Here is an 11,519-nt window from a genome sequence, read left to right as displayed (position 1 = left end):
CGCCACCAGGCCTCCCGTGGATGAAGTGAAGAGGTGGTCAAATAAGAAACGGCGAGAGGTGGGTCGAGGAGGAGCTCTTTGCCTCGCTGAGCCGTCTGAATCCCAGGCTGCTTTTCTGACCTGCAGATCCAGTAGGCGGAGTCCATCTGTGTGCTAGTCTCTGGGTTTATTGGAAGGTGACCAAATATGAGTCAATACCGCCACTGATACTGTGATATTGTTGGTGACTGACCACTTTTTGGTTTCCTTGGTTTCCTCGGTGAATTTTAAAAGGCATGGGAGATGCGTGCACATGTGTATGCGTAATTTTTTTTTTCTTGGTGGGGTTTTTTTTTTTTCTATTATCATTGAAGATTGCCACAAGAGGCACCAGACGGAGCCTCCTGCAGAGTGAGAAGCTCTGGACTTATTCAAGAAAATCTTGTCTGGCTGCCTTCCTTGGCAGGCAGCGTGCTGATGCAGGTGAGAAGGCACCTGTCCTCTGCGAGGGCAGGAACCACGCCCTACCTTACCTTGTAAAATGGCCTGACTCAGCCTGTGTGTTAATGGAGGTGTTTCATGCAGACTTCCTAAAGGGACTCACGGGTGGTTCTTTCTCTTCCCAAGGACCCTATAAAAACGGGCATGGCATTCCCAGTCCTTTTGAATCCTTATACAGATTACATTCAGGGAATTGTCGCACCGATAAATTAGCATCCTACTCGATCCAGGTGTGTCTCCAAAGCTGCTTGGGCACGGCTGTTCATTCTGCTTGGAAGCTGGGCAGACTTGGGAATGCCTGAGGATGTTAACTCTCACTCAAAGCGGGAGACGTCCTAGAAGAGGCATGATCTTAGGGCGGCAGCAGGATTTGATCCATGGAAGGATAATGTCATGCTCTTTAGGGTGAGTTTCAGTTGAGATTTATGACCAGATATCAGGAAAGAGGCAATCTTCTTTCAATGGGCCTCCGAAGCTTTCTTTTTCGGGGTAGATGACTGTTTAACTATGGCGACATTGGTTTAGGCAGGACTTCAGTGGTGAGGGCTAGTTCAGGAGAAGACTTGAGCCAGCAGTCAAACATAATACTCAATTTGTTAAGCTTTTAATTCTTTGCCTGGAATTAATTTTCACCCGTTAGAAGTCTCCTATGTTAAGGGTTTCAATCTGCTAAGGAGGTGATCAACTATACTCTCACTAGTAGGGGCTCAAAAGTGAACTCCCTGATTTTCCTATTTCTTTTTTCAGTATTTGTATAATTCTTAGTGCTAAGCCAAGAGACAATAATTCCACGTTTCAGACAGGCCTTAATGGTTTGGGTCCGCTGCCCTTTTTAATGCTATGTGATCCTCTGCAGTCTCACAATGCACCAAAGAGAGGGTGTATTGTTTGAAGACAGCACTCCTCACCGATATCGGTCGCTCCTCCTCAGGGTTTGGCTCTGGCTCTAGTTGAAATCCCCCTTGGCTTTATGAGCATCTTGTTGCATGGAAGCAGGCGAAGGTCTGGCGTGTCGGCCGTCAGTGGGGCTCTGGATGGATGGGCTTCCCCCACAGAGCACCGGGCAGCATATTGGCCTTATGCCTTCCTTGTCACTGGAATTGTGAGTTCTAGGATGCTCTAGCGCTCTCAGTGGGGCTGAGTGCCTGTGCTCCGGTCAGGTGGGAATTTAATGACTCTGGGTGTGGGTCACTAGCCCAGGGAGGTGCTTGCACTTGTTAACGTCTATAAAACCCAAGTTCATAAAGGCACACTGGGGATCACAGTCAGTAAAATTACAAAGCCATCTTTGTTCTCAGTCTGTCTTTTGGAAAACTAATAGCCACTTAGAGGGATGAAAGCCCAGGCAGGCCTTAGTGCCTCCCTGGCACCGGCACCTCTGGGACTCCCTAGCCTTCTGGTCTGCCCTGCCTGCCCTGCCAGAATGGCCTCGCTGCACCTTGAGCCTCATCCCCGCACACATCCCCTCAGACACCTTTATTTGCTCCCCGGCACCTTCGGGGTGACACCCCAACTCGTGGGTTTTAAGACCCTCTGAATAACTTCTTCTGACCTTTAAGGGCACACAAGGGCCCCTCTCCTCCCAGTCCACAGGGAAGCCCTGTGGGTGCGCACTCAGCCCCACCCCACGCTCTCCCTGCTGGTGAGCGCAGCACCTCGCCTGACTCAGATTCACCACTTCAGAAGTCCTGGCTGCAAAAATGCCCCTCTTTTTGGCACTGTGTTTTCCCCTCGGTTGTGTCTGTTCATTCGTTGCCTGGGTGTTGGGCTATTGAGGTGCCTGTGATAGACGGATCCCGTGCATCCAGGAGCGCAGTCCGTACAGAGGGCCTTTCGGGTTAGAAGGAAAGGCAGGTAAGACTAGCCTCCCTCCTGCTGAGACTTGGGGGATGAAGGCCATGGGGGCCTGACAATACCCACAGGAGCCGAGCCCCCTGCTCGCGCTGTATGGGCGGTGTCTCTTCCTGGGTTGACCTGGACGACCAGGCTCTGGAGGGCAGGCTGGGCAAGGGGACCTGGAGGAGGCTGCCTTCCGTGGGCCTGCACTAGCTGGGCCTGACCCAGAGCAGCAGGTTCTGCCCAGCCTCTTGCAAGCCAGGGCCCGTGTGGGTGTGGCCCCCGCCCGCATTTCCCTAGTCAAAGGGGAGAGGGAAAGCAGTCTGTGCTTGCCCCTGGTGCTGGCAGGGTAGGGTGGAGGGAATGCTTGCATACAACTTGTCTGACAGGATGGTGGAGGGGGATCCTCCCCCTCACTCCCTTCCAAGTCCTAGGCTTGCAGGTGGCTTGTAGAAAAATGACCTCGGAGGTATTGTTGTTTTGTTTGTTTGTTTTCTTGTGGGGGGAGTCGGGGAGGCTCTGGGAATTTTGAAACCAAGCAGTGTTCTTCAGCTCAGCACTTGGTGCTGGCGGGGCCCGCCCCCCCTCCCCTGTGCCTTGGCTGGGTCCTGCCTCAGACCTGGGCTGCCCTCTCAGTGCGGTGCAGGCCCACACACTCTGGGGTCACATGTTGGTGGAGGGAGGACCATCACTTGGAGAGAAGAGTCACAGCCAGTCGACTCCAGGGTTCTCCGCGGTGTGCCCACCCTCCAGACCAGCGGTTCTCAAATTTCCTAATACCAAGACCCTTTCATACAGTTCCTCATCTTGTGCTGACCCCCAACCATAACACTATTTTCGTTGCTACTTCATCACTGTCATTTTGCTAGTGTTATGAATCGGGCGACCCCTGTGAAAGAGTCATTGGAGCCCCCAAAGGGGTCGCGACCCACAGGTTGAGCACCGCTGCTCCAGACCATGGCTGCTGCCCCAAGAGTCCACAGGTCGGGAGGGCCTCTGAAAGGTGGGGCGAGCGTGTTGCGCCTGTGTTTATCTAGGAACACGCTTCCTGGGTGGCTCGGGTGTGCCCTGCCGGTCTAATAAAAAGGCGGGCTCTGGCCCTCGCTGGCTGCAGGGCAGGCCTTTTCCACAGCCTGGTGCACGGGCCGAGAAGTGGTTTACAGACACCTCTAGCACATCACCACTGAGTTTGACTGACTTCTTCCAGCCCACGGCCTGTTAGCTGTAGTAAACAGGGGGTGTGTTGGAGGCTTGGTGACTAGACACCGAAATGCCAGAAGCAGAAACGGAGGAGGAAGACAAAGAGCCACACAAGCAGGTGCCCGAGCTGCCACTGCAATGGTCTGAGCGGGCCTTTTGGGGCAGTGAGCCTGGGGAGGCCCCTGAGGCCATCATTACACAACACAACACGTTCCCTTAATGATGTGCTGGTAAGGACTCTAAATCACTCCAGGGAAAAGGGAGGGTGATTGTGGGCAGCGCAGGGAAAGCTGTAGTGTCTCACCCCAAAACCCTTGTGTTTCTTGGCTTCTGTTGTCTTTAAGACAGTTACTCTCTTCCCTCCAGTCCATTCTAACTCATGGTGAGCCCAGAGGACAGGGTGGACGTGCCCCTGTGGGCTTCTGAGACTCTCAGAGTGGCTGGCCTTGTGGTTAGCCACCTGAGGACGTGTAACCACTACCCCTCCAGGCTCCTTTCCACCCGCATGGTTGGAATGTTGCCTTCTTCAGAAGAAGGTAGCTCCCTGAGAAGTTCACGTGTGTGGAAGGACTTATCTCTCAGCAAAATGACTCCTATAAAATGTCATTCTAGGGCCCAAACCCCAAACCGAACCAGGCGCCGTTGAGTTGATGCTGATTCGTGGCCACCACAGGTGCTTCGTCATTCACCAGGCCTTCCCGCCTAGACGTGCCTGGGTGGGCTCACCCTTTCAGTAGGCAGCCAGACACATAGCCATCTGCTCCACCCGGAGAGCTTCACCCGTCACTGCCAGATAGACAGTCAAGAAGGAGCAACTATCAAGTGATAGGATGCTGCAAACTACACTGACTGTGTGGTGAACAGAAGAATTGTTCTAAAATATATCTTTAGTAAAGGTCCGACTTTAACACACACACACCATGTGTCATGGTTGACAAAGGGCCTGTGCCCGGGTGACTCTCGGGCCACAGCCACAGAGAAGGTGGGATGGGGTGAGTTGTTATCGACCACCTCCATCGCTTTCGCTGTTCTGAAGGGAAGCGAGACTTGTGATAAACAAAAAAACCCCGTTCTTTGTTTGGTGGCTAACAACTCTGTGGAGCTAACGCCTGTTTGTCAGCCGTCTCTTACTCCACGACTCACTCCTCTCCGCTCCTGCTGTGACTAAGCAGCCATGGACAGCACGGAGCCCAGTGGACACGTGGGCCACTAAGCCTGCGGGCTTCCAGCACTCGGCTACCATTGTGGGAACACACAGGCTTCTCAAGTCTAAGTCTGCGGCAGCGGGAATGGCCAAGAGCCTGCCTCTTCTTTCCGGAGCATCACCAAGCGGGATGTTCTTTCCTAAACAGTGTTGAGCGGGGATCTTCTCTAAACATCCTTGAGCAGGGATCTTCTCTCCTGAACATTGTAGAGGAGGGATCTTGTAAAAGGAGTGTGGGATTGCGGCTACTTGTTCTTAGCTGGGGAGAATTTAAAATGTGCCGAGTGCAGGTCAGGCCCCAACCACTCCTGGTTCATAATCCCCTGGGGTGCTTCTGCCCCACCTTTTAGCACCTCCGGGTTGTCTGTCACTGGTAGCACGAATGGCCACTGTCCTCTGGAGAGGGTTCCCTGTTGGACTGCAGACCGCAAGGTTGATGGTTCAAACCTCGGGAGAAAGATGAGGCTGTCCATTCCCGTAAAGGTTGATAGCCTGGGAAACCCTATGGAGTAGTCCTGCGCTGCCCTACAGGGTGACTGTGAGCTGGAATCGACTCGATTTCAGTGGGGGGTTTTTTTGGTTTTCTAGAGCGCACGGGTCCCTCTTTCAGAAATGCTGGTTGCTGTGTCATGCATCAGGTAGTGCCAGCTTTGCTGGATGTGAGATGGTCATTCCCCATGGTCACGGCTTCCTGTGCCTCCTGCTCCCAGCACAGAAGTACCTGGTGCAGGAAGCACATGTGTCCCCATGTGGCCAGATCCTCTGTGACTCTGTGTGTGTGGTACACGTTCACTGCCTTTCAGCCACTAACTCTCGGTTGCCGTGGAGGGAGCCCCTGCCTTCCTCTGCTGTGCAGCTTTCCACCCTCGGGTTCATTTCCAGTAGCCGGTGCGTCTCTGCCTGCTTAGCTTTCTGGACTCTCCTTTTCATTTGTGGGGCCAGGGGCAGTGGAGGGAGAAGGGAAATGGGGCGGGGGTGGGGCGGGGGCTAAGACTAACCTGACGTGTCGGACTACTGAAGAGCCAGCTCTTCCCTTCAGAGCGGCAGCCCCTGGGAAACACGAGCAGCCGGCGTGGCGTTTCCGTGGCTCCTGCTGCTACGGAGCGGCTTGGGTTCTCAGAAGACCTTGGTGTCACCCGCCTGTGCCACGTGGGCTTCCCACCCCACCCCACCCCCACCCCCGCATCTAGTGGCAAAGCCAAGGGATCACTGTTGCTTGCAGAGGAGCCTGCTGGCCATGGAGCCAGCCACAGAGCGTAAGGTACAGCGGTCGAGGAAGGAGGTCTGTGCTTGCTGGGTCTCGCACCCTCTGTGCGCAGACAGACTTTAGTTCATGCGGCTCAGCTGTCTCCCTGCTGTCTCCAGACCCTAGAGCGGCAGCAGGTAGGAAGAAAAGGCCCCATTGCCCTGCCCGTCTTCTGACGGGGAGACAGAGAGAGAGAGTTCACGCCGCCTGCGACGACGCGCACAGGGTGTTACCGGGCTCCGCCATTCACTCCTCACAGCACCTCCACGAACTCCCTCCACCCTTGTGCTCCCCTCGGGAGGGAGGCGGTAGCCAAGGTCAGGTGGTGGGCTCATTGTCCCACGCACCCGCACGTGGTCCCATCGCCTGCCACCTACAAGGAGAGCAGAGTGAGTCAGCCCTGCGGGTGGGGGGATATTTGGGCCAGTATAGCAGAAAACAGACAGACAACAATAAAAGCCTGGTTTGTTCAAAGCGCTCTCCAGCCTGGTGACTGTTCTCTTTGTCATTAGCTAGCTTGAGGCAGGTGGTCCTAGGTAGCCCCCGTTTTCCTCCTGCTGGTCCCAGATAAGGAGCCCTGGTGGCATAGGGGTCACGAGTTGGGCTGCTAACCACAAGATCCACAGTTCAAAGCCACCAGACTCTCCTTGGGAGAAAGACGAGGCTTTCTACTCCCGGCAACAGTTATAGTGCCCAAAGCTCGCAGGGGCAGTTGTAGCCCTCAAGGTCTCTCTGTGTTGGAACCAACTCGATGGCAGTGAACTTGGGTTTTTGTTTGGATCCCTGCTGACCCCGCATGGGCTCACCTTCAGTCTCCTAGGTTTGTCCTTGTTGAGAAGGTAGTGCAGTTGCTGCCCGTTGCTGTGCCCTCGAGGACCTGACTCACTCTCTTCTCTGTCTTTTACCTTACACTTTAGCCCACTCCTGAGGCCCTCTCACCACTGAATCCCAGCAGGAGGAGGCTGGGTTCTGCTCTGCCGGTCAGACTGCCCAGGGGCCCGGCCTGTCACCCATGGGGCTTCCATTTCACTGATGGTATCGGGCAAGGTGGCCCTGCTCACGAGGGTTCCCTTACCTCTTGAGAGTGGGGAGGAGGTTCCCATTTTGGAGGAACCAGCAGTGCGGCAGGAGTCCCTCGCCGATGGCCGTGCCTCTGCTGGCTGGAGGCTCTCTGGTGGCACCACCACACCCAGTCTCCTTCCTTCCTTCTGCTCTCTTCCAGATGCCGGCATGGACAGAATAGCTTATGATGCTCATCCCCGCCCACCACTCCCGAGACATTGAGCGGAAACCCCAGTACCTCCAGCCAGAGAAGTGCGTCCCGCCTCCCCGCCCTGGTCCCGAGGGAACCATGTGGTTCATCCGGGACGGCTGTGGCATCGCCTGTGCCGTCGTCACCTGGTTTCTGGTCCTCTACGCCGAGTTTGTGGTCCTCCTCGTCATGCTGATTCCATCCCGGGATTATGTCTACAGCGTCCTCAATGGGATTGTCTTCAACCTGCTGGCCTTCTTGGCCCTGGCCTCCCACTGCCGGGCCATGCTGACGGACCCTGTGAGTATGACGGGCGCCTTTTGGCCCGCCCACACGCTCCTCCTCTGGCCCCAGGGGCACTGGACCCGGGCACTGCAGGGAGCCGGAGGGCCAAGGGTGGCAGGCGGGTAGGGCAGCCTCCTTGTCACAACCTGCGCCTCGTAGTTAACACCACGCAGGGGGCTTCCTGCATGGGAGACTGGAACTTAGAGTGATGTGTCTCTGAAGCCCCTCGTGTGCCTTGAAGCTTCTGTGGAAGAGGTTTGGCCTCAAGAAAGCCGGCTCCTGTGGGAACACTGCAACCAACTCGCCCCAAAGAAACACTGGTCATATGGCAAGAGCAGGGAGCCTGCTGGGGGAGTGGGGCCGGAGGGTGAGGACGGGGTTGCCCAGTGCAGAGAGGACTGGAGCTGCACCCAGTTCCAGGAACCTTCTCAGTGTTTGAGCGGGGCTCCTCTTCCTGAAAGGCGAGACAAGCCTGTTCCAGGCAACAGGTCGTGGCCCTGGCTGACCACCCATGCCTGAGCCGTGGTGTCCCTCCAGATGGCTTTGCTGCAAAGAGATGGCTTTGCTGCAGAGACCAGGCTGTGCGAGTGCCCAGTGCAGGCCAGTGGCCAGTGCAGGCGTGCACCCTGCTATTAAGCCCTCATCCCTGCTCATTATCTCGGTGGGATACTGGAGAGTCCATTAGTCAGTAAAGACCTCCTGCGGTCTGATTGTCCCTGTGCATGGGATGTTAGTGTTTAAATTAAGCTGGGAAAGCCTGCCTGCCTGCGGGTGGCACTGGCCCTGCCCCCAGTGGGGGTGAGGGTGGGAAGGATGCACAGCCATGATGCTGGGCTCCTCCTACCTTCTCAGGGACCTCCAGTTCCCTCTGCTCTGCTGGTGGCTCCATATCCCATCCCCAGGGAGGGCAGTGTTCCCAGTTCCATGACACACCAGCCACCGGTCCCGAGCAGGAGGCTCGGTAGCAGGGCATATGGAGTGGCTACACAGCCATCCCCTGAGAAAGGAAGGACCTCCCTGTGTTCATAGGTGCTGCAAACATGCATGTGCTGAAAGGTTTTCCCAGCAGCTCCCACTTGGTCACACTGAAGACAAGGGTTGGTCTAGAAATGTACATGGGCACCCTTCGCCAGGGACACAGGGCCAAGGACAGTATCTTGCTCGGCTTCTGTGTCCCATCAAATGACAGGCAGGGCTGGCGGCCCCCGAGTCTGGGCAGCAGTGGCTGTGAGGGCAGGCAGCCCACAGCAGGGGGAGCTGGCAGGGAAGCCGGTGGGCGCTGAAGCAGGGTTATGCCCACCACAGAGGAAGGAGCACCAATACGCAGAGCACTGTGGGCCTGTAGCCCCTCTGGGGAGCCACTGGAATGCTGGGAGCCTAGAGGGAAGGTGAGTTAGGAGGCAATGTGGCCCAGGGTTCAGAGACTGGAAGGCAGTGAACTTCCAGCCGATGCTGCGGCAGGTCCTGTCCTGTCCTGTCGGGTCACTGTGTTAGAGTGGGTTTGGGTTTGGTGTGTGAGGTATTGGAGGTCAGGCAGGTAAATGAAGGGCAGCCTGTGCCCCGCCTACCCCCCTCCACCTTGAGCTTTAGACCAGAGTGTGAGGAGAGTCTGTGGCCACTGTCAAGGGTCCTCCTGGCAGATATGACCACGCCGAGCAGCCCCGGGGGTGCTGTGGGCAGGAGGAGAGGGCCCTCCCAGCCCTCCCCTACCCAAATGTTAGGAAGCAACACACCAGGTCACCAGAGCCCTCCGAGGCCAAGGGGGGAGCAACTAGAGACAGGAACAGTGTCATGTTTGAGACTCAGGAGTAAAACCAGCCAGCCAGGCAGAGTGAAGGGGGGAGCGGAGGATTCTGGTCTTTACCACAAGGGCAGTGGGAAGCCTCAGAGAGGTACGGTGCCACCTGGCCTTCAAGAGAACAGCTTGTGCACGTCAGGGGGGTCTGGGGGTGGGGGGTGGGTGAATAGAAGCAGGCTGGGGTGGGGGAGTGCAGTGGCCACGGGGGAAGCCAACGAGGCTAGAGGGAGCTGTGGGACTTGGAGCGTGTCTGTGGCCAGTGGTCAGAGAGAGTCCCAGGAGCACTGCACTCACACACACCCCAGAGCGTCCACTGTAATCAGGCTGAGTCGGCCTTGCCAGTTAGGAGGCTTTAAAGCTCCCAGGTGACTCCTGTCCAGCCTCTGTGCTGAGAGCTGAGAGCTGCCAGGTGGAGATGCATGCAGAGTGCCTTCTAGAGGCTTGGTCTGAGCTCCCAGAGGACTGGGGGTGCTGCTTAGGGGTGCTTCTTAGTGAATGGGAAAGACTGGGGGGCACAGATGCAGAGGGCAACTCAGACTTCCATTTCCCCCAAGCAGCCTGTGTGGCACGTAAGCAGAGGTGCCCAGTGGGCACGGGATGTCAGGGTCTGATAGTGGAGTGTGTGGGTCGTTGGCTTCCAAAAGGCCTGTGCAGCCCTGGCACAGGGAGTCCTTAGAGCCCCACACTTGAAGGGGTGGAGGGACTCTCAAGGGACCTCCTCTGTAGTGTTCAGGAAAACGCATTCCCACCATCCTGTGTGGCTCCGCTTCTAATCTCAGGTGGGCCCAAGCCACAGACAACTCTGAGGGGGCTTCAAGACATTTGTGGAAAACTGGAATGTTCCCACAAGCTTCTGAAGCCCCACCCCGCCCCTGGTATATCCTAGACATCAGTCCACCTCTCACAGGTGTGGCTTGCTGGAAGCTGCAGAGAACACTGGGCAGCATAATGAAGGGACTGTCCATATGTTTCCCGGAGTAAGAGGGGCCAGCTCAATGTGTCCTGCAGATAGGCCCGCCCCGGGGTCAGCCAGATTCCTGAGGACCCCCCTCGCCCCATTCCCAGCTTGGGGTAGTTTCTGCAGCAGCCACTGTCCACAGTGGAGTTGGAAGGAGAGAGCCCCAGAGGCCCCACAGTGGAACATGGGCTTTCAAGAAGCCCAGCTGGGCTGCCCGAGAAAGTAGGGGCGCCTTGTGGGCTCTGCCGGGCGCCCTGCAGGGTCGTGGTTGAAACGTGTGTTTGCTGACCCAGAGGCGCAGCCTTTGAGCCACCCCTGGCACAGGAAGATGTGGCACTCCGCTTCCCGGAAGATGTTCGTCCTTGGAGACTCTGGGCAGTCCCGCCCTGTCCTCCAGGGTCGCTTGGGGGCTGGTCACAGAAAGGGCTCGCCGGCAGGCTTTCAGAAGTGATCTCATGGACTGTGGTGTTCCACTTCACGAGGATTCATGTTTCATATCCTTATTTTCAGGAGGAAGTTGCCTTCTAAGGTTATGGACAGTGTATGCACGGTATCATTTTGTCAACCTTACTCATAATAATAACAACCTCTTCTGGTCACCCAGGTAGTTATTTTACTACTTCCAGCTTTAAAATTCCTTTCCCAAATGTAGGCTCAGAACAGTTGTTGGGCACTTCTATTTTCTTCTACTCGCTGCCCATCACTTGACAGGAGCAGAAAGCCCTACGACCCAGCACCTACCACCATACTGCCAGGCCTCCCTCCCTGGGACCAATGGGAGTCATTTCCTCCAGTGTAGGGACAAGTGGGTCAGTGTGTGGCACAAGTGCTGAACCAGGAAGAGACAAATGGCATTCAGGTGTGCCCCAGCCTGGGAGATTAGCTTCCAACTAAGGACTAGTATCCAGCGGGAGGCCTGCAAGCCGAGGGAAGAGGACAGGTGCGCCCGGTACTGGTGGGGTGGCCAGGTGGCAGGTCTGGCTGAGGCTGGGTCTCCTGGTGCCCTGTCCTCGCCTCTCTGGGGAGGTCTCCCAAGGAGCCCCAGTCTTCCTGGAAGCCTGCAGGTGCTCAGAGGCCCGGAGCAGCACCATTTGCCCAGTGACGCAGCCTCTTGAAGACATCCTGGACACGGCAGCCCCTTTCTGGCCACTCCACTCCCCACCTTCACCACCTGTTCTACTGTGGTTACAGTACGTTTTCATGCCTCCTCTGGTGAAATCCCGTGGGAAGAATTCCCTTTAAAATTCAGATCTGTCTCTC

At 56.4% G+C, this 11,519-nt stretch overlaps 1 protein-coding gene across 1 annotated transcript in view; it reads left to right on the top strand.

Annotated features, from left to right (window-relative positions):
• Positions 1-11,519, top strand: part of ZDHHC3 (zinc finger DHHC-type palmitoyltransferase 3) — a 45,805-nt gene that overhangs the window by 9,878 nt on the left and 24,408 nt on the right. Inside the window, exon 2 of the mRNA XM_013006137.2 lies at positions 7,189-7,518. Coding sequence (XP_012861591.1) covers positions 7,213-7,518 — 306 coding nt within the window. The 5' untranslated portion in view covers positions 7,189-7,212. The remainder of the gene's footprint in view (positions 1-7,188; positions 7,519-11,519) is intronic.

This window comes from Echinops telfairi, unplaced genomic scaffold, assembly GCF_000313985.2.
Source record: "Echinops telfairi isolate 266 unplaced genomic scaffold, ASM31398v2 ScPeMD7_4225;HRSCAF=4972, whole genome shotgun sequence".
Lineage (NCBI taxonomy): Eukaryota > Metazoa > Chordata > Mammalia > Afrosoricida > Tenrecidae > Echinops > Echinops telfairi.
This window is presented reverse-complemented; position numbering and strand designations above follow the sequence as displayed.